This window comes from Prionailurus viverrinus, unplaced genomic scaffold (assembly GCF_022837055.1).
Source record: "Prionailurus viverrinus isolate Anna unplaced genomic scaffold, UM_Priviv_1.0 scaffold_35, whole genome shotgun sequence".
NCBI lineage: Eukaryota > Metazoa > Chordata > Mammalia > Carnivora > Felidae > Prionailurus > Prionailurus viverrinus.
In genome coordinates, this window is record NW_025927605.1 from 6,035,395 (window position 1) to 6,062,539 (window position 27,145).

At 37.2% G+C, this 27,145-nt stretch overlaps 1 protein-coding gene across 1 annotated transcript in view; it reads left to right on the plus strand.

Annotated features, from left to right (window-relative positions):
- The window catches only part of NPEPPS (aminopeptidase puromycin sensitive), a 94,861-nt gene that overhangs the window by 50,796 nt on the left and 16,920 nt on the right, over positions 1 to 27,145 (plus strand). Inside the window, exons 3-15 of the mRNA XM_047845909.1 lie at positions 2,786 to 2,863; positions 11,423 to 11,544; positions 13,216 to 13,323; positions 14,791 to 14,991; positions 15,437 to 15,533; positions 15,645 to 15,678; positions 16,521 to 16,635; positions 18,665 to 18,829; positions 19,658 to 19,762; positions 20,179 to 20,239; positions 22,852 to 22,961; positions 24,787 to 24,850; positions 26,826 to 26,965. Coding sequence (XP_047701865.1) covers positions 2,786 to 2,863; positions 11,423 to 11,544; positions 13,216 to 13,323; positions 14,791 to 14,991; positions 15,437 to 15,533; positions 15,645 to 15,678; positions 16,521 to 16,635; positions 18,665 to 18,829; positions 19,658 to 19,762; positions 20,179 to 20,239; positions 22,852 to 22,961; positions 24,787 to 24,850; positions 26,826 to 26,965 — 1,400 coding nt within the window. The remainder of the gene's footprint in view (positions 1 to 2,785; positions 2,864 to 11,422; positions 11,545 to 13,215; positions 13,324 to 14,790; positions 14,992 to 15,436; positions 15,534 to 15,644; positions 15,679 to 16,520; positions 16,636 to 18,664; positions 18,830 to 19,657; positions 19,763 to 20,178; positions 20,240 to 22,851; positions 22,962 to 24,786; positions 24,851 to 26,825; positions 26,966 to 27,145) is intronic.

The following is a 27,145-nucleotide window of genomic DNA, read 5'->3' on the forward strand; positions in this document are numbered from 1 at the left end:
TTATGTATCTCATTTTCTTCATCTTTAAAACAAATATTTGATTAAAGTTCTTTTATTTTTTTTTTTCAATGTTGTTTTTTTTTTTTTTAATTTATTTTTGGGACAGAGAGAGACAGAACATGAACGGGGGAGGGGCAGAGAAAGAGGGAGACACAGAATCGGAAACAGGTTCCAGGCTCTGAGCCATCAGCCCAGAGCCCGACGCAGGGCTCGAACTCAGGGACCGCGAGATCGTGACCTGGCTGAAGTCGGACGCTTAACCGACTGCGCCACCTAGGCGCCCCTAAAGTTCTTTTAAAATCTGAAATTGTAGGGCATCTGCGTGGCTCAGTTGGTTGAGCCTTGACTCTTGATTTCATCTCAGGTCATGATCTCACAGTTCATGGGATTGAGCCACATGGGGCTCAGCGCTGAGAGCATGGAGCCTGTTGGGATTCTATCTCTCCTTCTCTCTCTCTGCCCCACCCCTGCGCTCCCTTCCTCTCTGAAAATAAATAAACTTAAACAAAATCTGAAATTATAGTTTAATGGTTTTGTGAAGATTTAGCTTTATAAAGACATGTTTGAACCATAATAGTATTAGAAACATTGAAAATTCAATCAGGGTGATTCATAAAAAGCAGTGAATTGTGGGCATTTTGCCTGGCTTACAGAATGTTATTAAATCTGAATCATTGTTACCCATATCAAACTTAAGTCCATGACTGATAAGCCTACCTCTCTGTCTTTTTACCCTCTCTTTTAATAACAGTTTTATTGAGGTAGGATTCACATACCATACAATTCACTCATTTAAAGTGTACAATTCAGTAATTTTTAGTATACTCACAGAATTGCACAGCCATCACCAGAATCAATTTTAAACATTTTCATCACCCCATTAAGAACGTACCTGTAAGCAGTCACTTTCCCTTTCTCCTCAAACTCCCAGCCCTAGGCAACCCCTAATCTACTTTCTGTCTCTATATAGATTTGCCTATTCTGAACACTTCTTATAAATACGTGGCCTTTTGTGTCTGGTTTCTTTCACTTACTACGATATTTTTCAAGGTTTATCCTTACTGTAGTATATAGCAACACTTTATTTCTTTTTGTCAAACAGTATTCCATTGTATACCACATTTTTATCTGTTCATCATTTGATGGACATTAGGGTTGTTTCCACTTTTTGGCTATTGTGAATAATGCTACTACAAACATTTGCGTATAAGTTTTTGTGTGGACATATGTTTTTATTTCTCTTGGATATATACCTAGAAGTGGGAGCTGGGTCTTATGGTTATTCTATTTAATAATTATTTGAGGAACTGCTGGGCTGTTTTCCAAAGCAGCCGCGCCGGTTTACATTCCCACCAGTAATGTACCAGGATTCTAATTTCTCTACATCCTCCCTTACACTTAGTATTTTCTCTCTTTTTGATTTTAGGCATCCTAGTGGGTGTGAAGTGGTGTTTCATTGTGGTTTGATTTGCATTTCCCTGACGTTGAAGGATGTTGAGCATCTATTCATGTGCTTATTAAGGCTACCTCTTTGGCTGACTTCTGATGTTGGGAATGTGATGTGGTTGAAGTTGATCTACCTTTTCCCTCTTTTCCCTCAAGTGTCAATTGAGCATTCTGAAGTATCAAATAAGCAATCTTTTGTTACTACTGGTAGAGAGTAAATCAAAGCTGTAATTTAATCCACGCATCTGTTTTCACCTGTATTTCTGTAAAATGCAACAACAAAGAATTTTATTGGAAGTATGACCTGTATTTTACATTTGATTTTTAAAAATTTTTAATTTATTTTTGAGAGAGCAAGAACCAGCAGGGGAGGAACAGAGAGAGAGGGAGACAGAGAATCCCAAGCAGGCTCTGCACTGTCAGCATGGAGCACAATGTGGGGCTGGAACCCACAAACCATGAGATGATGACCTGAGCCGAAATCAAGAGATGGATGTTTAACCGACTGAGCCACCCAGGCACCCCAGTATGACCTGTATTTTGGTTGGAATTGTTACCTATCTTTGGTTAGGGGACAGAACTTTTCATTGATATATTTTAACACCGAAATCTTGGCAATTTGCTATATCTTTCGAACGTTCGTGAGTAAAACTACAACGTAGAAAGCAGTATCTTGTCTGGGACAGGGATGCCTGGGTGGCTCAGTTGGTTGTACATCCAACTCTTGATTTCGGCTCGGGTCATGATCTCATGGTTCATGGGTTCGGGCCCTGCATCAGGCTCTGTGCTGACAGCTCAGAGCCTGCTTGGGATTTTGTCTCCCTCTCTCTCTGCCTCTCCCCCGCTCATTCAGTCTCTCTCAAAATAAATAAAAGCAAACTTAAATATCTTAGTCACACAAAGATGTGAATGAAGCATGTCTGGGAATCTGGTAGAAAACCTTTTCATATTTATATTAGCCCTATTTCCTTTATGTTATGAAAGTTTTGTGTATTAATACAGATGTGTAATTGTTTTTCATGAGCCTTTTTAACTTAGGATGTGGCCTAAAATAGGTTAGTTTGAAATGATACTTTTGTAACTACAAACTTAATTTATTAAATTAAGAATATTTAGTTTTAGGGACACCTGGCTGGCTCAGTTGATAGAGCATGTGACTCTTGATTTCAAGGTTGTGAGTTCAAACCCCACGTTGAGTGTGAAGCCTACTTAAAGAAAAAAAAAAAAAGAATATTTAGTTTTAGTAGAGATTTTGCTCTTAAAAAAGTTAATTGTTGCAGTCTAGATTTGTCTTAGTTCAGTCAGATATGTGAAGTAATGTTTTTTATTTCCATTCCAGAAATACATGCTACAGGATTTAATTATCAGAATGAAGATGAAAAAGTCACCTTGTCTTTTCCTAGCACTCTCCAAACAGGTAAGAGTCATGGCTTTTGTAAGATCCCATGTGACATCTCATTTCTTCCAAAGTAGTGACATCTTACTTCTTCCAAAGAAATTTGTTGTGTGCCTTTTTTTTCCCCTCACCGTTTTTTTTTTTCTCAATATATGAAGTTTATTGTCGAATTGGTTTCCATACAACACCCAGTGCTCATCCCAAAAGGTGCCCTCCTCAATCCCCTCATCGTTTTAAGCAGATTAAATATTAAGACAAAGCTTTTGAAAGAGGTTCATTAAAGCTTTTGGGATACCAGGAAAAAAGATGACCAAAACTAATGATCATCCTATCCTAGAACATAATGCATTGTTTTTCACCTTTTTAGTTTCAGCTTTTAAAAAAATACAGTTACCCAGCTCTGTCTTTCCATACTTGAATCCACATGTCTGAGGTGAATTTCCCACAGATGATTTTGATGTATATTATGCAAGTGAGGGCACGAAAGGAAATATTTGTTGATACGATACTATTATTAGGTATAAAAGCACAAAGAAAGGGGTGCCTGGATGGCTCAGTGGTTAAGCGTCCAACTTCGGCTCAGGTCATGATCTCATGGTTTGTGAGTTCGAGCCCTGTGTCGGGCTCTGTGCTGACAGCTCGGAGCCTGGAGCCTGCTTCAGATTCTGTGTCTCCCTCTCTCTCTCTCTGTCCCTTCCCCGCTAGCACTTTGTCTCTTTGTGTCTCTCTCAAAAATAAATAAACATTAAAAAAAAACACACACAAAGAAAAAAGAAGACTGAGCTTAATGTAGTATAAGAAATTACATACAAGTCAATTGGTAAAGCACTATATGACTTTGATTTATGATCAATTTGAAAAGCAGCAGGTGAAGTACACTTGTGATGAGCACCGAGAGTTGTATGGAAGTATTGGATCACTGTATTGAAAATCTGAAACTAATATAACACTGTGCATGAACTAACTGGAATTAAAAGTTAAAAAAAAAAAAAAAGCAACAAGTAATTTGTATAAAAGAAAATGCAAATGACTAAAACATGTGAAAAGACATTTGACTTCCTAGTAATGAGAAATATGAAAACAGCATTTACTGATACACCAGTTTTTGTCTGTTATGTAAGCTAAAGTTAAAAAAAAGATTCTTAATGATTTGACTACTTTGATATTACTGGTGGGAGTGCAAATCCATGCAGTGTATTTGGAAGGCAGTCTGGAAATATGTATCAAAAGCCTGGGGGGCCTGAGGGGCTCAGTTGGTTAAACTTCTGACTCTTTTTTTTTTTTTCAACGTTTATTTATTTTTGGGACAGAGAGAGACAGAGCATGAACGGGGGAGGGGCAGAGAGAGAGGGAGACACAGAATCGGAAACAGGCTCCAGGCTCTGAGCCATCAGCCCAGAGCCTGACGTGGGACTCGAACTCACAGACCACGAGATCGCAACTTCTGACTCTTTAATCTTGGCTCAGGTCATGATTTCACAAACTGTGAGATCAAGCCCCCTGTCAGGCACTGTGCTGACAGCATGGAGCCTACTTGGGATTCTCTCTCTCTCTCCTTCTCTCTCTGCTCTTTTCCTGGTCGTGCTCTCTCTTGCACTCTCAGAAAAAAATAAACTTAAAAAACATGTCTAAACATGTTCATGTCTTTTGACTCAGCAGTTCTGAATATAAAGAAAAATCCTAAATGCAAGAAATGCTTTATGCTTAGAAATGTCTGTTGAGACATTACTTAAGGCAGTAAAAAATAAGAGTGAATATATTTACCCAACAGTAAGGGAATAATTAAGCTAATTATGACATATCAGTATGGTGGAATATATATAGCAATTAAAAGTGAGGTTATAAATTCTTAATGCTGTGAAGTGCTTGTTATAGTGTAAAATCGAAAAGCAGAATACAAAATTACATATACAAGGTGATGAATCATATCCCTAAAATTGTACAAATAAAATGGTATGTCTGGTTGTTGACATATTATTTTTATTCTTATTTATACCTTTTTTTTAGTTTCCGTAATTTTTAAAAATGTTTATTTACTTTGAGAGACAGACTGTGAGCAGGTTAGGGGCAGAGAGAGAGAGAGTGAGAGGGAGAGAGAGAGAATTCCAAGTGGGCTCTGCACTGTTAGCACAGAGCCCGATGTGGGGCTTGAACTCGTGAACTATGAGATCATGACCTGAGCTGAAGTCAGGAGTCGGATGCTGAATCGACTGAGCCACCCAGGTGCCCCAGTTTCCATAGTTTTTATACTGATAATATATTGCCTAGTATTTTTAGAAAAAATAAAAAAAACCTTTTTTTACATTTATTTATTTTTGAGAGAGATAGAGCACAAGTGGGGGAGGGGCAAAGAGAGAGGGAGACACAGCCTCCGAAGCAAGCTCCAGGCTCTGAGCTGTCAGCACAGAGCCTGACGTGGGGCTCGAACCCACAAACCATGAGATCATATGAGCCGAAGTCAGACACTTAACCAACTGAACCATCCAGGCACCCCTAGAAAAATTTTAAATCGGAGAAGTTTTATTTTTTATTTCAGTCCTCTTTTCATTTTGCCTTTTTCTAACTAGGATTTCTTGTATGAAATGATCATAAAAATAAATGTTTTGCCATGAACATGTATTAAAAGATACTGAATAATACAACATAAAAATTGAGATTTCTCTTCCTCTGATCCCTTCCACTTCCATCATCTGGTGAATCCTTCAAGAAATATTTCATCTAGGGGCGCCTGGGTGGCTCAGTCAGTTAAGTGTCTGACTTCGGCTCAGGTCATGATCTCACAGTTTGTGGGTTCGAGCCCTGCATCGGGCTCTGTGCTGACAGCTCAGAGCCTGGAGCCTGTTTCAGATTCTGTGTCTCCCTCTCTCTCTGCCCCTCCCCTGTTCACGCTCTGTCTCTGTCTCAAGAATAAATAAACATTTTTAAAAATTAAAAAAAAAATAAATATTTCATCTATGTAGAAGTATATACATACATTTTCATCTACAAATGGGATGACAAATCTCAGTGGCTTACAGCAGAGAATTCTTGCTTACATACAGCCCTGAGGACTGCTGCAGCCTTCTTTCCACCTTTACCTAAGAGCTCCACTCAACTCACAACTCTTCTCTTTCTAGGACCTGTAGTAAGCAGCTTCTGCAACTCAGGGATGGGGACAGAAACAAACCAAAAAGATACATTTAACGCTTCTGCACGAATGGTGGTATACTTGATGTCCATTCTCATTTCACTGGTTGAAGCAAATAGCATGGCCAAGCCCAAAGTCACTGGGGCAACAATTACCAGATATTTGACTAAACTTCTATGAAAGAGTCAAAAACCAGACAATAATAGAAATATAGAAACTTGCTAGAAGACAAAAATAAAGTCACAAAAAAACCCACAAAACAAATGAATATCCTTAGAGATATTGTTAATAGCACATTCATCAAATAAGAACAGGACAGAATGTTATCAAACAGAATTAGAGCAAGAAAACTTTGGAAATTATAATACAGTAGAAATAAAAAAAACCTAGGGAGCCTGGATGGCTCATTCGGTTAAGCGTCTGACTCTTGATTTCGGCTCAGGTCATGATCTCATGGTTCATGAGTTCAAGTCCTGTGTGGGGCTGGGCACTGACAGTGCAGAGCCTGCTTGGGATTCTCTCTCTCCCCCTCTCTCTCTGCCCCCTCTCACGCACATGTTTGTGCCCTCTCTCTCAAAATAAATAAATAAAAACGTAAAACAAAAAAAGAAAGAAAAAACTCAATAGAAGTTTTGGAAAATGAAATAGAGGAATCTTACAAACGGGAAGAAGATTTGAGGACCAATCTATCAGAACCAACATCCATCTAGTAGAAGAGGGGACAGAGAAAATGAGAAGAGAAAATTATTAAAGACACAAACAAGAAAATTCCTTTGAACTGAGGGGATTGGAATCTTCATTTTGAAAAGGTACACCACCGAGAGGGACTAACTTAATAAATGTAAAAAAATGTCGTATCATTGCAAATCTTAGAACTTCCAGGGATAAAAGTGAGGCTCTCAAAGAGTTTCTCCCCAAAGTCAGGGGGTTGGGAGGAAGGAGGGAATGCTAGCAGGTTACCTTCCAAGTTCAGGAATCAAAGTAACAGTAGACTGGGGAGTGGGTAAAATGGGTGAAAAGGAGTGGGAGATACAGGCTTCCCTTTATAGAATAAGTTGGGGGGGATTAGAAGTACAGCATAAAAAACATAGTCAGTGGGATTGTAATAGTTTGTATGGTAACAGGTGGTAGCTACACTTGGATGAGCACTGCAAAGCTTATAGACTTGTCAAATCACTATGTTTTATACCTGAAACTAATGTAACATTGTGTGTCAACTATACCTGAATGGATGATATTTTGTTTTTAAAAAAGGGATAGTAGTAGACCATCAGGAACAATGGAAACTAGACCCTAATGAAGCCATTCCTTCAAAATTATGAATGAATATGATTCTCAACCTAGAATTAATTCTGTGCTTAGCCAAATTGTGAATTTAAAGAGGGTAAAATGAAGATATTTTCAGATTTGCATGGTCATAAAAAACAAATTAACTGTCAAAAATAAAGGAGTGGGAGATGTAATTTAGCTAAAACTTTACTTTCTATAGTAAAAAGAAAATAATATGTAAAATTGAAAAATGAAGAAATAGCTGTATAAGCAAGGTATTTAGAAATCACAGAGTTGGGGTGCCTGGCTGGCTCAGTCGGTTAAGCTTCTGACTCTTGATTTTTGCTCAGGTCATAATCTCCCATTTATGAGATAGAGTCCCGCATAGGGCTCTGCACTGACAGCTCTGAGCCTGCTTGGGATTGTCTCTCTCCCTGTCGCTCTCTCTCTCTGTCTCTCTCTCTCTTTCGCTCTCTCTCTCTCTCTCTCAAAATAAATAAACATTAAAAAATAATAATAAAGGGGCACCTGAATGGCTCAGTCGGTTGAGTGTCTGACTTCTGTTCAGTTTCATGATCTTGAGTCCTGCACTGGGCTTGCCGCGGTCAGCCTGTCAGCACAGAGCGTGCTTCAGATTCTCTGAAAAATCCCCTCCCACCCCTCCCCCATGCAGGCTCGCTTGCCCTCTCTCTCTCTCTCTCTCTCTCTCTCAAATAATAAATAAAACATAAAAGTTTAAAAAATAATAAAAATAAAATTCATAGGATATATAGTGGAAATGTGTTTGCCATTCTAGTCCTTTCTAACTCAGCTCTACTCAAAAGCAACCAGTTTCCTATGTATCCTTTCAAAACTATTCCATAGTTTTGTAAACATGTCTGTATATACTGTTTAAGAACACAGACGTTAGGGGCACCTGGGTGGCTCAGTTGGTTGAATGTCCGACTTTTGGTTTCGGCTTGGGTCATGATTTCATGGTTTGTGGGTTTGAGCCCTGCATCCGGCTCTGTGCTGACAGGGTGAAGTCCTCTTGGGATTCTCCCTCTTTGCCCCTCCCTTGTTGGCTTTCTCTCTCTAAACAAACAAACCAACCTAAAAAAAAAAACCCATAAAGGTTAGCATGCCACACATCATATTCTGTACCCTTCTTTTCCCCTTAATTGTGTGTGTATTTGGAGAAATACCGGGTGATACTGACATTTCGAAGAGTGAAAAACAGGTTCACAGGAAATGGTGGCATGAAGGCAGAGACCTTTACTCTTTTTTTATACAAATTAATCTGTCTTTAATTTTTTAGCATTTAGTAGGCTCATTAAATTTTTATTGAAGTATTTCAAGGTCTACATGAGGTTTTATAGCAGTTCTATCCTAAGCAGGATAGCAAATAGAGTTTTTGGTAGAAGTTGCAATTTTTCTGTTGTTTAATTTATAAATGAATTTATTGTATGTTTTAAAAGGTTTACCATTCCAAGCAGATAAGTATTGCATACACTGGATATTGAAATAAGGTGTCTAATGTGAGGAACAATGTAAATTTTGTACACAAACAGGTATAAAATTAGACAGTCTGGCAATCAGTTCTTCAGTATGCTGTAAATTTGATAAGTTGACGTTTATTAAGAAGTCTTTTCTCTCCTGTTTTTGCCCTAAAATTCTATATTAGTGTAAGCATTTTGTAATTAGTATTGTATGTAACACTACTTAAATTTATTAATGATTTTTTAAAACTTTAACTTGTGTTTTGTTTGAATTTCAGGTAATAACCTTTTCCAATACTTTGTATTTTGTTTAGTATGCCACTTTTTTGGAAGTGGTCACTATCAGTATCTTGTTATGGTTTGATGGCCTTGGAGATTTAAAACCGAGTAAAAGTGTAAGCAGCCTTTCTTATTTAGTTACGAGTTTTGAATCCATTTGTATTCCAAATAGGAAAAGGCAAAAGTAGATTTTCCATGGAGTATGAATTACATAAAAGAAATTTTAACAGTTGACTTAGTGAAAACAGACTGGCAGTTTCCATTTATGGGAATTGCAACATAACATTGCATCATACAACTTCCCTTTAAAGGTAGTGGGTTTTTAGAATCTATTAGATATTCCTTATAAACTTTATTGATGTGACTATATCTGCTTTTTTAAAGATTAGTGAATTCCTAAAGAAAACACATTTTATACTATAATTCTTTAGTATATAATACTATATATACATATCATTTGGTATCACTCATTTAGAATTCTTTCACATTCTTTTATTGTATTCTTATTTACTGTCCCAGTAATCTGTCATTCTCTTTAAGAAAGTATTCATTGTCCCCTTCAGACAGAATGTCTGATTTTTAAAAAATCAGAGTCACAAACATTTATTTAAATAAACTTCAGTTTTTTTCCCAGCATGATTATTTTAAGAATATGGCACTTTTGGGTGCCTGGCTGGCTCATCAGGAGAGCGTGCGACTCTTGATCTTGGGGTCATGAGTTCGGGCCCTGCATTGCATGTAGAGCTTACTTTAAAAAAATTAAAAAAAATAGAACATGGCACTTTGTTGAGTGATGACTTTGCCACAAAGGTCTGAAATTTTCACTTGAAATTACTTTCAGAATGAGTTTGAGGTACATAAGGAAATCAGTTTAATTACTTAATTGACATACTTAATAGACCACAGTGTTTTGTCCAGAAACAGTTTGCAGTTTGTCATTCACTTATTCTGTAGACTTGGACTCTTCGTGACTTTTGGACCTTTTTAAAAAAGTTGAATTTTGCAAGGTGAAGATTTGACTTTGAGAACATCCGAAAGGATATGTCAGAAAGATAAAGAGTCAAGAACATTTTAAACAATGTCAGTGGCATTGCTCTGTGGCATTCCAAAATGACAGTTTAAAACATTAGGGTATAAAATGTTTTAGAATGATTGCCTAATTACTTTATAATCATACTATGTCTTTGATTTGTTAGATTCCCATGCTCTAGCTCTTGTTATAAATAGGCACTTTTAAAAGGATCAAGTAAAAGTCAACATTTTTCTGGTTGGTTTTTGGGGGGGGTTTAATTTGTAAAATGTAGAATGGGATTATTGTTTTGTCATGCATCTGAATTTCATAGATGACTATAGATAATAATTTTTCTGTTGTGAAAGAAAGTATATATACTCACAAAAACTCCCATTTTGTCTAATTTGGTTTGCCCTTATACAATAATAGAATATATATTCAAGTTGCATTTTTATTTGCATTTAGTAATTATTGATTAAATGTATTTCTTTTATCATTTCAAATGATTGAGGTGACTATAAGAGTTTTTATGCCCCTTTGCTAGCCAAATCATTGATCTTCCATATATAATTCCTTACAAAAGTAGGGAATCAGTGTTCCATTTGGATTGAACAGATAAGGTCTTATCTTACTGATAGAGTAATTGGCATGAATTCATCTAAATGGACCAATTTATATGGCATAATTGGCAAAGGACATGAATTTTGGATTAAGCGGGCCTAAATTTTTATCTCATTCTTGCTGCTTACTAATCGTGTGACCTCAAGCAAGTTATTGAAGTCAGTTTCCTCATCTGAAAAAAATGGAGACTATACCAACTTTCAAGTTTCTAAATATTTTTAAAGCACCATGCACAGTAGCGTGTCATACATTTATTAACAGATGTTCATTTCCTCTTTTGTTTTTATCTTTATGTATTGGTGATTTGAGATGAAGTTAATACAGTTAAAGAACTTAAAAAAAATTTTTTTAACATTTATTATTGAGAGACAGAGAGAGACAGAACATGATCATGGGAGGGGCAGAGAGAGGAGGAGACACAGAATCCAAAGCAAGTTCCAGGCTCTGAGCTGTCAGCACAGACCCGACGCAGGGCTCGAACTCAGAAACCGTGAGATCATGACCTGAGCCGAAGTCGGGCAGTCAACTGACTGAGCCACCCAGGCGCCCCAATACAGTTAAAGAACTTTATAAGCAGTCACCCTAAATATGATGTTAAGATTTACTTTAGGATTAGTCTGCCATTTCCTTTAGTAAATACTGTATTCTCTCCTTTGCTGGGAGAAGTGTTTGAGAAAGGAAAGAATGAGTTGAACATTGTAACAGGTCAACGAAGTTAGTGTCTTAAGGACATATTTTTAATAACTTGAACCAATATCTATATTAAAGTGGTTTTCATTCATCTTCAATCACAGGTACAGGAACCTTAAAGATAGATTTTGTTGGAGAGCTGAATGACAAAATGAAAGGCTTCTACAGAAGTAAATATACTACCCCTTCTGGAGAGGTGCGTTATGCTGCTGTCACACAGTTTGAGGTATGGTATTCTTCTCTAAAATATTACGATCTTGATGTATAAACATTCTGACAAAGTTCTGTTCTATTATTTGCATGATTATTCTGTTCCCTTCATATTGGTTTATGTCTAATGTCTGTCCCTCAAATGAATTTTTGAGAGCTTTCATCACTTTGTCTTTTAGATATTTGAGAAACTGGTTTTTTGGTTTTTTTTAGAAACTTTTAAATCTTATCCATGTTTTTTTTTTTTTTTAAATTTTTTTTTCAACGTTTATTTATTTTTGGGACAGAGAGAGACAGAACATGAACGGGAGAGGGGCAGAGAGAGAGGGAGACACAGAATCGGAAACAGGCTCCAGGCTCTGAGCCATCAGCCCAGAGCCCGACGCGGGGCTCGAACTCACGGACCGCGAGATCGTGACCTGGCTGAAGTCGGACGCTTAACCGACTGCGCCACCCAGGCGCCCCCCATGTTAATTCATTTAATTTCTTCTGGTATCAATTCATTTACCTACTGCTGCTGCTCCTAATCGAAAAGTTTTCTGTGCTACCATTTCTTTCCTTATACCCTATTTACTTTTCAAATAAGTAAATAGAATGAATTCATCATTTACTTAACTTCTTTTAGAGTGCAGCCAGCCATCTAACATTTTCCTTGGAGAAACTTTTTTCCAAAAGTATGTGCTTCCTCTACTTCTGCATATTTTGTTCCTTCTTTTCAAGATACAGCCTCTTGTCATCGGTTCTTTTTTTTTTTTTTTTTTACTTCATTCTGTTTTGTTCAAGTTTCTTTCAAAACTGAACCACTAAACGTTATTTTGCTTAACAAGTTTGCTCCCTTTTTTTTTTTTTTTTTTTTTTGAGAGTGCAAGCGAGGGAGAGGGGCAGAGGGAGAGAGAGAAAGAATCTTAAGCAGGCTACATGCTCAGTGTGGAACCCAACGTGGGGCTCATTCTCACAACCGTGAGATCATGACCTGAGCTGAAATCAAGAGTCACATGCTCAACTGACTGAGCCATCCAGATGCCTTTCTTAAAAAACAAATTAATTTGTTCTTTGTTTATTTTTAAAGGAAAAAATGAGGTCTCTTTAAGTAGGCCAAGTGGTGGCAGTTTTATGTGTAGTATATGGAAATGCCATTAAACGAATGACCTGTTTAGAACTGATGAGGGCATCTGTCTTTATTCCTGTTGCTGTCATTTCGGATGAAGAACAAAGCACATCGAAGATTCGGGCTGGGCCGGGGGGGGGGCGGTTAATAAATCCAGAGAGGCAACCTGTGTTCCCAGCTCTGAATCGTTACTGTGTACTTGTTGACTCTCCTATGCTCTGTGTTTTGTAACATTACTGCTGAAGCCATTTACATTGAATTTTTGAAATGTTGAAATGTTTTGTTAAAAATATTCTAAAATAGTCTAATACTATAGACTGTTAAGACCTGTAGCAGACCTAATTCCTGGATTATTGTTTATTGTTTGTTTCTGTTTGTTTGGGGTTGCTGATGGGGCAGTGATAGTAAGCCTTATGTTCTCCTTGTAGTCACTGCCTAGCTTGTTGCCTGACAGAGTAGAAAGTAAACATTTAAACAAGTGAAGGAATGGATGATAGAAATAAGACAATGGCAGTTACTTCATGAAATAGTTGGTTAGGTTAATTCAGTAATATTTAGATTTCATATTCTTTTCTTAAGGCTACGGATGCTCGGAGGGCTTTCCCTTGCTGGGATGAGCCTGCCATCAAAGCAACTTTTGATATCTCGTTGGTTGTTCCTAAAGACAGAGTAGCTTTATCAAATATGGTATGTATGTGTTTGTAAGTATATTTAAATTTTGAATAAGTGTTTAGAATATTTAGTTTGCTGGTTAGATGGAATAGCGTGAAACCACCTAGCACACAATGCTTGATACAGAATGGGAACATAAATGTTAGTTTTCTTATTTCCAGTAAGCCCTCTTTTTTAAAACTGCCTTATTTGGAATTTCCCTCCTCATGGAAGAAATTCCTTATAAACTTTAATTTGGAAAACTAAATAAGTGATGAGTTTAATAAATATTACCTGAAAAAAAAATCTGGCTTTCTTGTTAATAATGCCAAAAGATATAGCCATATAATGAAGTGTGTATTTAGGTTTTTGGTTGATTGTACTCTTGGAATATGCTCTTTTCACTGATGTCATTGATCTCTTTCATAAATAGAGTAGGCATTTACCACATGAAGTATATTGATTAAGACAGAGAGTACCCTATAGCCTATAATATGAATCTGGGGAACTTGGAAAAGCCTACTGTACCTGAAAATAACTGGCTTTTGCCTCCTTTATCGGTAGAGAGAATTCCATAGATAGAATGCCATTCTCTTCTCGAATATTCCTAAAAGGAGAATAATACATTAAACTGAGATATTCTTTTACCGTTTAGTATGAATGAAATTATCAGGTCTGTTCTTGAGTAAGTCTTCCTTGGAAGAAAGAATAGAGAGATCTTGAGGAAATGGAGAGCCTGAATAGGAAAAAGAGGGGTAACAAGAAAGAGAAATGAGGAACTCTGTAGGTAAAAGTGGAGATTCTTCCACAAATTTGCTTAGAACCAGCCTTGGTATAGAGAATGCGCTAAATTTAGAAATCTGTACCCTTTGAAATGTAGATTTCACAATTACACTTCATTAATAGTTATTTGCCCTCTATCCTTTCACTTGAAAAGCATTGAGGTCTTACATCCCAGTGCTGGCATATAATAGGTTATCCAGGAAAAGTTGCTGCTTTTCTCTCACAGATCCTTGGTAGTTTTAACACTTTAGCCCCCAACCTCTTAATGTATCCTTTAAAAAAAATTTTTTTTTAATGTTTATTTACCTTTGAGAGAGAGAGTGTGCGCGCTCCTGCGCAAGCAGGTGAGGGTCAGAGAGAGAGGGAGACACAGAATCTGAAGCAGGCTGCAGGCTCCAGGCTCTGAGCTGTCAGCCAGAGTCCAGCGTGGGGCTCAGACTCATGGACTGCGAGATCATGACCTGAGCCGAAGTCTGACACGCAACCGACTGAGCCCCCCAGGTGCTCCTATCCTTCTTAATGGGAGAGGTTTTGACAGCATGAAAGCAATGGTTGAATTCCAGTAAGCAGTACTGGAAAGGGGGGCGGAGAGGCAGCACAGTTTATGGCTAGTATTTCCTCTAAGGTATTTAATGTAAACCTGTTTAAATTTTCTACTTCTTTCTTTGTTTCTTTTTCTCTTTCTTTCTTTCTTTTCTTTTTTTTTTTTTTTTTTTAAAGAATGTAATTGATCGGAAACCGTACCCTGATGATGAAAATGTAGTGGAAGTGAAGTTTGCCCGCACACCTGTCATGTCTACATATCTGGTGGCATTTGTTGTGGGTGAATATGACTTTGTAGAAACAAGGTCAAAAGATGGTGTGTGTGTCCGTGTTTACACCCCTGTTGGCAAAGCAGAGCAAGGAAAATTTGCGTTAGAGGTAAATGTACTTGAAGAGGATTGTTCCAACAGTCCATAACTCCAGGTTGGGGAATTTACATTTCTGATCAATTATTAGTACAATTATTTATAATTTAGTCTGAAATTTGTTGTGCTACGTTGATTTTATTTTTAATAGAATTTTGGAACTACCAACCTTGGTGTTATATTAACATTTTACAAGATAATGATTAAGAGAATATTAGGGTGGCATTTATTTATCCAGACAGTGGGTGGGAAAATAAGTAATATATTTTTCATACCAAGTTTTAAATGGCCAACCTTAACAAAGCTTGGGGCTAAGGTAGTCTTCGGAGGTAGGGCTCCCCAGGGTTGGTTTCTAGTAACTTGAGGTGCTTTGGCTTGCAACAGGATTCCTGTGTGGATTTCTATATGAACTACAATGAAATATTTATCAGGTGGTTCTTTTGTTTATACTTTTGTAGGTTGCTGCTAAAACCCTGCCTTTTTATAAGGACTACTTCAATGTTCCTTATCCTCTACCTAAAATTGATCTCATTGCTATTGCAGACTTTGCAGCTGGTAAAGTAAATTTCATTTTATTGCCGAATTGTAATACCTTTTTTGAATTTTGTGATTTTGAGGAAGAGTTATGTACATATATCAATAAATGTTTGTATTTATTTTATGAAGGTGCCATGGAGAACTGGGGCCTTGTTACTTATAGGTATGTTAATGATACATTCCCCTGCCTTGTCTTTTCAATCACTGATTTCGTAAGAGGTTCACACCTACTTGCAGTTGAGTAGCTTCTGCCTTATGATCTGCGGTAAATTCTCCTACCTCCCCCACTTCTGTGCACATTTCAGGAATGTACATGAACACCCTCTGGTGCTACTATCTGAGATTGTAAGATTTTAAAGTGAGCATCTGGCATTAGTAACATTTTTAGATCTATTTTTGGCTGAGTTTCTCATTTCAGTGCCTTCTCTTCCTCCCAGAAGTTTCAGTTATTTTTCCAGCTTGAAGAACCTTCTCTGCTTTAATATTTTCTGGCCAGGTTTTTACATGTCTGTCACCACAATACAAACATGTGGGTTGTATAATTTTTAAAGCAGGGTCTGTAAACAAGTTTTTGCCCTGCCTGCTTCAATGAGTTAAGTTTTGGACAGCCTGTTCAGTGTTCTTTTCCGGACTGTGGAATGCATCTTCTCCCAATTTGCCAGTCCCCTTCTTTTAATGGAAGGACTGTCTTCTGTCTCTGTCTAGCACAATAGTCTAATCCCTCAGACTAAATTCTTTAAAAATTTCAGGCAGCTGTCCTATTTACAAACTGATGATTTAACTTGTGTCACACCTTTGATCTTCTGTTGTATGAATTCTGTTGGAATAGTTTTTAATCTTCCCAGAACTTTTTCTCCTTTGTATACTCGGAGGAAATGTTTTCTTGATATATCTCTAAAGCCTAACTTGACCATCTTATTTAGTGGGGGGAGCTCCCCCACTTGTGCATGCCTGCTTTTGTTGCAATACTTTTATTGTTTAAAAAAAATTTTTTTTTAAACACAGGGAGACTGCATTGCTTATCGATCCAAAAAACTCCTGTTCTTCATCACGCCAGTGGGTTGCTCTGGTTGTGGGACATGAACTCGCCCATCAATGGTTTGGAAATCTTGTTACTATGGTATTTAATATTTTTAAGTGCTCAAATATATTTGTCTTCATCCTGCTGTACATTATTTTGGCTACATAGTATTTCAGGTTTGACTGGCACACTGTGCTAAAAAATAAATGAATCATAGAAAATCTTTATTTTAGAAGGTCCACTTTGAAAAGTGTTTATCAGAATCTCAGTATTAACCAGGAGCACGTGGACAGTCTTTATTCAACACAAAGTACTTCCTAAACTGTTGTAGGGTTTGCCTACAAATGGGAAGTCATACTAATTTGGGTGACAGGGGTTCCTTTTAGGTACAGAGATTCCGTGCAGTGAGATGCCAGCCTGACACTAGTTTCTTGGGAATATTTATTATGTAGTCCAGTAGCTGAAAAATAACCTGATTAATAACAACGTGATCTTTGATTAGGCTGAAATGCTTTTAGGGGTCAGTTGTCTCACTGACTAAAATATTACATTGAAATTTAATAGAAATGGAAGCAAAGAAAGTAGGGAATAACTGTAAATTATATTAAAATTTCCAACTGTTCCATTGAGATTATTGTTTATTATAATGTTTACAGTGAACGATCTCTGTCCTTAAGTCTTGACCTTTCCCCTCTTACTCTAAGTAAGTGCTATCAATGGCAGCCAACTATGTTAGAGCTTGGGAGCACAGGGTTTAATGAGTGAACTAGAAGTACCTCCGCAAAGAAAGAACTGGAGATTCTGGAGCCAGCCAAATTCCCTGATAGCATTTTAGGTTGCCAAAGAGCAGAACCTGACTTGGATGTTAGTTGAGTCCATATGTCACAGGAATAAGCAAGAAAGTACGGCATTTAACAACTATTACATGTCTGAGAGAGTTTTTAAAGAAAGCCAGCCCTTGAGATTAAACCATTTCCTTTTGCTTTGGATGTTTACAATTTTACGTAGGAGTAAAAAAAAATTTTTGACATATAATTTCATGTGGAATTAAGTGTGCTAGTAAACTACCAGCAATACATTTTAGTGGGGGGATATGTGCACATTCTCATATTGCTTTTAAAACAACTTTTTACTGGATTTGAGTAACTGTTCTAGTTGTTAGATGTCAGTTGTTTCATTAAGTGAAATTTAAGGGCTTAATGATAGGTTGGTGAATAGCTAGCTCTGTACCAGCTTATCTTCGTGGGAGCTACTAGTTAAATAAGTGCACAGAGCACTTAGACAAATAGCCTTTCATCACCTAGTATTGAAAACATCTGATCTTTCCAGAATTTTAATGCCTTTTTGTTTTTCACCATTGCATTAGTCCTTTAGCATCTCTATCGTGGATTCTTATATTGATTTCTTTTTTTAAGAGATTTAATCAGCTTTAATGAAACTTAGATTATGATCTCTTTCTAAAAAATTCGTTTTTTTTAAAGTTGGTTTTATCTGTGACTCACTTATATTCCTTGTCCACTCTACTATTAATTCTTATTAACAGGTGAAATTTTGTATTCCATAAATACTTAAAACAACATTCATTACTGAACTACTTACTGCCATATTTCTGTTCATTTTACCTAATATTTATATAAGCAGTACTGCTTTTCTGTTTATCTAGAAAGTTTAACTTGTCAGTTGACAGTAACTTTTCTCAGTCATTATAAAAATCCTTTCTAGTTTTCTGTGTTTGGTCCTGGTAGCTTTCTGGTTTATCAAACTAACTTTTACCTGACAATTTAGGCTCTTGCCTACATTTATCTGTTCTCTTCCCCTTTTCCATATAAGCGCCCCCCCCCCCTTTCTCCTTACATCTTTTCTACCTTTGGTAATAAAAAGTGACTTAGCTATGTTTTGAAATGTCCCTCAGGCATAATGCCAATATCACCAGTAGGCCTTTCTTAGCATCTCTTTTAAACACTTTTTTTGTTGTTCAGACATGTGACTTACTAAATGTTTTTCACTGAATTTTGGTTTATTAAAGTTGTAAGTTGTAGAGTATAGTGGAAGAGACATGTGACTTTTTCAAGTTAGTGGAATGAAAAGCATTTTGTTTTCCTTACACATTTCTTTCTTTTGTTTTTAGGAATGGTGGACTCATCTTTGGCTAAATGAAGGCTTTGCATCATGGATTGAATATCTGTGTGTAGACCACTGCTTCCCAGAGTATGATATCTGGACTCAGTTTGTTTCTGCTGATTACACCCGTGCCCAGGAACTTGACGCTCTAGATAACAGCCATCCTATTGAAGTGAGCCATACTTTTCAACCATCGGCCTTTCTCTCATATTTAATGAAATAAGTAATTTGTTATAGAGATACTTAGGACTCTGAAAAGAAAATTACATGAGCAGTTCACTTGTTTTTATAGCTTATATTTTCGGTCTTGAAAAATCTCACAAGGTTAAGTTCTAATTATGTTTCTTTTTAAGGTAAGCAGTATAAAAATTTGATCTTTGTAGAAGTAAGTGCTATGTACCCATAAACATTCACTAAGTACATTTTTCTTGCATAGAATGGGAGAACCATGCCTATTGGGCAGTATGCATAAGGGAACATTTTGATTCCATTGTTTGTTTCCAAGAAAATTCTGAATGTATTTTTTTTATTGTTGTCATTATCTGTTTTTATGTATATTTTATTTCTCTTGACTTATTTCAGCTTAGTTTATATGAATGAATTTTGCTTCCAAAGAACTAGACTTACAGTCTACTTTGATGTATTTAACGAGGATCCTATATAATTGTAAGCCATTACAATTAGCTGCAAGAAATAAAATGTTTTTCATCTCTCCTTTCTTCCTTCTCCAGTCTTCCAGTAAATAGATCCGTAGTGATTTACCTCCCAGCAAAGCGGAGCCAGGACCCTCAGAGATGATGGGGATCATGTCATATATTCCACTTTATTTAGTATTAGTTACTACATGCTTTTTAAGGATCATCATTATGCATTTATCAGTGAGCTAAAGGCAGAAAAGTATCTTATGAGTTAGGAGGGTTTTCCTAGAAAGCTTTTTATGTAATTCAGTATTACAGGCTGTCTGCTTCCTGTTATAACCCTGAATCACACTGTCTGCCAGGTCAGTGTGGGACATCCTTCTGAAGTCGATGAGATATTTGACGCTATATCATATAGCAAAGGTGCATCTGTCATCCGAATGCTCCATGACTACATTGGGGATAAGGTAAAAAAGCAGTTTAAAAAAATCTTCCATTCTTTTATGGTGAAATCATAGAGTTTTGCATGGAAAAAAAAATGTCTGCTTTCATTTAAATTAAGTTCCTAAGTAATTTTTCTAGATTCTAGAAGAATATACTCTGATCTGGCTTATACCTCCATTTCTTTTTATACTGACTCTCATGGTCTCTTAGATGAATGATTTGTAAATGTGTTTGGAGGATGTGTGGGAGGCTGGTATAAAACTTAAAAGCAAAAGTAGAAGGCAAAGCGTATGCATTCTTAAATAAAAGGTAGTAGACATTCGAGGGATATGTGTTTTTCAGTAAATCTGACACTCAGGTAATTTGAGTACTAATATGCAGATACACTATAAATTCCAAGGTCTTAATCTCCTGGATTTTAAAAATTGTGTTTTCTCAGGACTTTAAGAAAGGAATGAACATGTATTTAACCAAGTTCCAACAAAAGAATGCTGCCACAGGTAATCTTTAATAGCTTGAGATAGGAGTGGAGAGAAGGTGTTGGCACTCAATCCAGAGTGGGACATTTAATTCTTCCTAAATGCTTAACATAGGAAATCAAGTTGACTTATCTGGTGCCATGTGTTAAGTCACGGATCAGCATGAATCAGGACCTTCCTTCCGGTGCCCTCTGGTAGTCTGCTCTCCATGGCTCGGTGTCCTGCCACTTCCAAGAGTCTGAAGAGTTCTGTTTGGCCATTAAAATTGCTGCAAATTAACCATTTTTAGGAGTAAACTTACGGAATAACAGAGTTTCAATGAAGTAAGGTTTAAGATTTATAGTGTATAGTGGTCTGTGACTTATTGTGAATGGGAGTCCAAAGAAAGAATAAAGGTGTAAGTGTTGATTGAAAATGACAAAGAACCGGAGTTGGAGTTTTGAGTTCTTAGTGAACAAAAAGTTTAGAAAACAAGATTTATATAATGTCATTAGTATCTAATAGAATGACAAAAGTTCAGAGAAGCCCGGCCATGGGCTGTTCCTGAGGTTTATGACCTGTGAATGAAAAATACATACACCTCTCTGCCTCTCTGTTGAGGACACGATGTAATCCTGACACTCTGCCCTTCTACCCACCCACCCCCCATTCCCCTGGCCATAAATGTCCATCTCAGTTTATGAAATAGAGAGGCATTCTGTTCCTTAAAGCAGAGCCAAAGAAGGATGTGCTCTTGCAAATTTTCTGAGTCTTTAGCATGCATATATACATAATACATGAGGAAAGAGCTTTCTGGTTCTTAAACTGTAATGTACATGCAGTAACCCAGAGCTGAAAATGTTTCTAATTCAGTAGATCTGGGGTGAGACCAGAGGATCTGCATTTCTAACAAGCTCCCAGGTGAAGCCAGTGCCACTAGTCTTTAGGCCACACTTTGAAAAGCAACACCGACCATGTACCTTTTTTGGGTTTATGTTACTTCTAAAGACAGTTGGCAGTTCAAAGACACTGCAGTTACCATCCATGGTTTTTATCCTGTCTGTCCTCACTACCCTTTGCTTAATTCACGCCTTCACAATCTCTGCTGAATTCCACAGCTGCCTACCAACTCACTACTTCTTGCCTGCCCCACTCTCTTCAGTTCTCCCTGTCACTCTGAGGCTAGCCAGGGTTATCTTTCTAAAGCAAATACTTGATTGCATCACCTACTGATTATTGCATCACCTACTGATTAAAAACATTTGAGATACTTCAGTCCCTTCACAATATAGTCTGTTCTTTTTAAGCCATACATGGTCTTTTTTTTTTTTTTTTTAATTTTATTTATTTTTGAGAGAGATACACACAGAATGTGAGCAGGGGAGGGGCAGAGAGAGAGGGAGACACAGAATCTGAAACAGGCTCCAGGCTCTGAGCTGTCAGCACAGAGCCCGATGTGGGGATCGGACCCACGAACCATGAGATCATAACCTGAGCCAAAGTCGGACGCTTAACTGACTGAGCCAACCAGGTGCCCCAAGCCACACATAGTCTTAGCTGGTCAGCCCTTGCCTACTGTTTCAGCCTCATTGCTGGATATGCCTTCTAGCTTCAGCGCATTGAACATTTGCTATTAGTAATGTTTTGTGTCTTTCTTACACTTTTTCTTTGTATATAAACCATTTATTTGTCCACCTGGAATGCCTTTTTCCCTTTGCCTAATGAACAACTCCTCTTCAAGATGCAGACCAGAAGCCAACTCTTGTGAAGCCTTTATTTTCCTTGAATTTTTTTTTAAAGTTTACATATGTATTTTGAGAGAGAGAGAGTGCGAGCAGGAGAGAGGGACAGAGAGAGGGGGAGGGAGAGAGAGAAACTCAAACAGGTGCCTCACTGTCAGCTCACAAACCTGTGAAATCATGCCCTGAGCTCAAATCAAGAGTCGGATGCTTAACCAACCGAGCCACCCAGGTGCCCCTTCCTTGGATTTTTCCTTAAGGACTTTTCCTCTGTTCATGCCCCCATTATAGCGTGTATCTCATTGTATTGCTGTTTTGCTTACCATGCCACCAGTGCCATTTGACCATATGAGTTTTACTTCAGCCTTAGAGCACTGAGTGTTTTTTAAACCTCTGTTAATTGAATGGATATCATGGTTTTAAGTTTGTAGGTGATGCTTAGTGGTGATCTTGAATATGTTTGTTTGTTTCTGTTATCTTCTTGTTTGAACTTCCCTGTTTGTCTTTTCTTTACTATAATTTGTGATGGATTTTTTTTTTTTTAAGTAAACTCTAGGCTTAACATGGGGCCTGAACTCAAAAAACTGAGATCAAGAGTTGCACCCTCTATTGACTGAGCCAGCCAGGCACTCCTATAATTTGTGATTTTTTTTTTTGAATAATTTGTGATATTTTTTTTTATTAAACTGGAACAATTAGAGGCATCTTAAACTATAAGACCAGTTTTTGTAATAGAGTTTATTTAATGGAGAGGCAAGTGGACATTAGCTTGACCCCCCGTTTATCTCCCGAACCTGAAAGAACCAAAGAATTGGTTAGCAAGATAGCGTCAGGAGCTATATAAAATTTCTGGTTTGTTTCAGAAGATAAAAATGTAAACATTTTAGATTTTCATTGTTCGTGTTTATCTTCTAGAGGACCTCTGGGAAAGTTTAGAAAATGCTAGTGGTAAACCTATCGCAGCGGTGATGAATACCTGGACCAAACAAATGGGATTCCCCCTCATTTATGTGGAAGCAGAACAGGTAACCTTATAAAAAGTCCTCCAATTTGTCTGCTACTGTACTACATGGAATTCAGGCCGTGTTACCTCATTTGCTTTTCTGTACTTTAAGTATTCTAGGTAACATTTAAACTAGCCCTTGCATTGTTTTCTTGGTGATCTGTTATCTGTATACTAAATGGTTTGCCTCCCCCTCCGCCATCATCAAAATAATACATACTTATAGTAGAAAACAAAATGTTGTCTACTCTTACTGTCCCCAAGGAAAACACTGTAAACTTGTTGATATAACTCATTTTTTTAAGTTTATTTAAGTAATCTCTACACCCAACATGGGGCTTGAACTCATGATTTTGAGGTCACTAGTTGCATGCTCTTCCAACTGAGCCAACCAGGTGCCCCTTGATAGAATTCTAAAATGACCAAGTCGGGTTTATCCTAGGACTGCAAAGTTGATATAACATTAAAAAAAACTATCAGTATTTTGATTCATAAACACTACACTAACAGAATATAGGTAGGAGAACCCCATAATCACTTCAATAAGATGCAGGAAAAGCATTTGTGAAAATTCAACACCCATTTATAATATCATTCTTAAACATCAGCGCTTTTTAAAATATTTTATTCATTTATTTTTAAATGCTTATTTATTTATTTTGAAAGAGAGCATGAGCGGGGGAGGGACAGAGGGAGAGAGAATCCCAAGCAAGCTCCATGCTCAGCACAGAGCCCAACCCAGGGCTCAATCTCACAACCATGAGATCATAACCAGAGCTGATACCAAGAGTCGGACGCTCAAGCAACTGAGCCACCCCGGCACCACTTAAGATTTATTTTTTAAGTAATCTCTACACCCGGTGTAGAACCCACAACCCCAAGACCAAGAGTCACATGCTGCACCATCTGAACCAGCTGGTGCCCCTAAAATTAGTTTTAATGTTGGTTGGGTGGCAATGGGATTTTGATCAGAATTGCACTGTTATTAGTTGAACTGTTACCTGAATTCAGAGAGTTGTACCTCAGAATGAGTTGTCTTCCCAGCAGGACTGAGCTACCCAGGCGCCCCCGGTCATTGCTTCTTTACTCAAATTTTTTAGCTTTTCAATTCTGTCTTGTGTAGTCAGTTTATCCATAAAGGTCATTGGCCTAATTTGACATTGAATTTGGGTGATACTAATCTGTTATATATTATGTTATTTAAAATGTTCCAGGACGTATTAACAAATGATAAGTAAAGCAAACGATTGCATATTTGCAAAGTTTTTTTTTTTTTTTTAATATGCACTTCGGTTGTTTTAAATTGTTTTTGCAGTTTTCCTCCACCACTTTTTTTGTGCTTCATTGCAAAGCTCATCCTTTGAAACAAAATGTGTGCCTCTTTCATGTTTAGCAGTCACTCTAAACCTTTGAATTCTGAACGTTGAGTCCATGTGCTAATGTAAGGTTGCCACTTTTTAGAAGCTTAAGAGTCTAAAGACATAACCTCCCTCTATAAAGATTAAAACAACTGGCTGCAGTATTATTTATTGTTACGTATCCTTGTGAAAATGGTAACATTTTAAGGTTCTTGTCTGTATACATAACCCTTCTGAGGGGCCGTATTACATAGAACATGGCCTTTTATTTAGAGGCTTGTTATTTGGGGGCCTAAATGAGAAACAGCGCCTTTTCTCCCATTCCATACTATCGTCCTCTTCCTCACTGTTGCACTTTGTGTTCCCATGAGACATTTGGCTGTACTGGTTTCACCTTCTACTTTGTCACAGAAGTGTTGGCCCCTCCAAAAAGAAGGGGAAAAAAAGTGTTGATACTACTATTAATAGCCTTTGTTTATGCTTTCTTAGGTAGAAGATGACAGATTATTGAGGTTGTCCCAAAGAAAGTTCTGTGCCAGTGGACCATATGCTGGTAAGCAAATGACTGTAAGTGGGAGCTGATGAGTGAATGTGGACACCATTCCAGTAGTGTTCGAATTAACAGGAAGTAATTACATATTTTTTAATATTTTTGATAGGATTAAATAAAAACAAGGAAATGGTAATAAAATACAAATGAAATCTAGGAAATCAAAAGAGGAGATTCATGAGGTATTTGTGGTGTTTTGATATTCTTCAGTTTTTTGAAATTCCATGTCTCTGTATGTTATTGGAGGCTACAAGGAATGAAGAAGGATAGGAACACCCAAGAAGCGATGTCTCTATCCTTACAAGAATCTTGCTGCACATTTGTGTGGGTGGCTAATTCTTTGTCTTCTTTTTAATTCTTGGGCATACTAAGTAAGTAAACAAGTAAATAAAGCACAAAGATTATTTAGAGTTATTATGTACCATTTACTGTGCTAAAGCAGTATCACTGACCCTTCTTTTATAGTTTCAGCAACCCTACTGGGTAGGTAGTATTATTTCCTTTCTACAAATGAAGGAGCTGAGGCATAGCTGGGTTAGTTAAATTGCTCAAGGTCGCCTATCTGATGAGTTAGAGAGTAGGAATTCAAACGAAATAGTTGGATTCCATGAGTTTATACCACTCGACTCTGGCTTTTCAAATTATTTCTACAGGTCATTAGATTCTTTTGCTCAGGAAATTAAAAGTATTCTCACCTCCTTTAAAACAATTCTTAGTAGGGGGAGGCGTATATCAGAATCACCTATCCTTTTCATGTTCCAAAATAGGGTACACTCTACTAGGGTTAAGAGGTATATACCCTTTCATCCTTAACCTTCCTTAGCATTTGGAATTACTTTTTAAGTAAAGCTGTCTGACAAGTCAGATGACAAGTTTATTATCCAAAATAAATCCCTAAGTCTCACAGTTTCTGTTTTCTGCCTCATACCCACAGTCTGCATCGTAGGACTGAGAGGTTTTGCAGTTTTTTTCAAATATTCTGTGACTGACCAGTATAGGCAGTATTAAAACCTGAAATGTCCCATTGTTAGGAAATTTTAATTTGTGGTTTAACCTGATAGCACAAAACTAGATAACTTAGTAAAATAGTTAAATGTAATTGTAGTTAAATGTACTGGGCAATGGGCAAAGGACTCTCTTCTGTTTGGCATCTTAATTCAAAGTCTGTTTTTCTGTCGGATCCCTAAAAGACAGGTATGTTATCTGCCTTGCAAAAGCTTTGAGTTTTAGCTATGACTTTTTAGTGATGGAATCCGTCAGCTCTAGGGTGTATCCTATCTAAGAAATTAAGTCAACCCTTCATTATGTATACTTGTTAAGGACTGCACCTTAGAATGTTTTTAAATGCTATATGAAGACTTTGACCTACTTGAAATTTCTTTTACAGTAAAATCATTACTGTCTCTGTTACTCTGTAAAGGGAAATGATTAAATTAAAATCACTGTGTTTTAATTTAACACGAATTTTAATTAAGAAACACTAAATAGGGGCGCCTGGGTGGCGCAGTCGGTTAAGCGTCCGACTTCAGCCAGGTCACGATCTCGCGGTCCGTGAGTTTGAGCCCCGTGTCAGGCTCTGGGCTGATGGCTCGGAGCCTGCAGCCTGTTTCCGATTCTGTGTCTCCCTCTCTCTCTGCCCCTCCCCCGTTCATGCTCTGTCTCTCTCTGTCCCAAAATAAGTAAACGTTGAAAAAAAAATTAAAAAAAAAAATTTAAAAAAAAAAAAAAAGAAACACTAAATAAACTATTCTCCTTTTCTCTTTTAGGCTATTGTGATTTTTGTTAATAAATTCTCTCTTCCTTTATACTAGTATTATTCAGGTTATGGAAGAGTTTATGTACCATTGAAAATGAGCTATTGGCTTAACAGACTCAAGCTCATATGTAAGATACCAGTCCTCTCTCTCCACCTTACCTTCTATTTCTTCCAATGACAAATTATTTTTCAAGTTTTCTATTTGTTCTTCTGTTGCTTAAGGAGAAGACTGTCCCCAGTGGATGGTTCCTATCACAATCTCTACTAGTGAAGACCCCAACCATGCCAAACTGAAAATTCTGATGGACAAGCCAGAGATGAATGTGGTTTTGAAAAATGTCAAACCAGACCAGTGGGTAAAGGTGAGTCCATAAATGGCCTAGCCATTTTTATCTTACCTAAATGAATTGATTTCTCTCACTTCCTTTATACATTTTATGGCCGGCTGTAAATTCTGCTTTAGTTTAGATGAGGACTTGCAAAGACAAAAACATTACTAAACTGTCCTGTGTGAAATTTAGGGCCAATTTTCAAATAATATT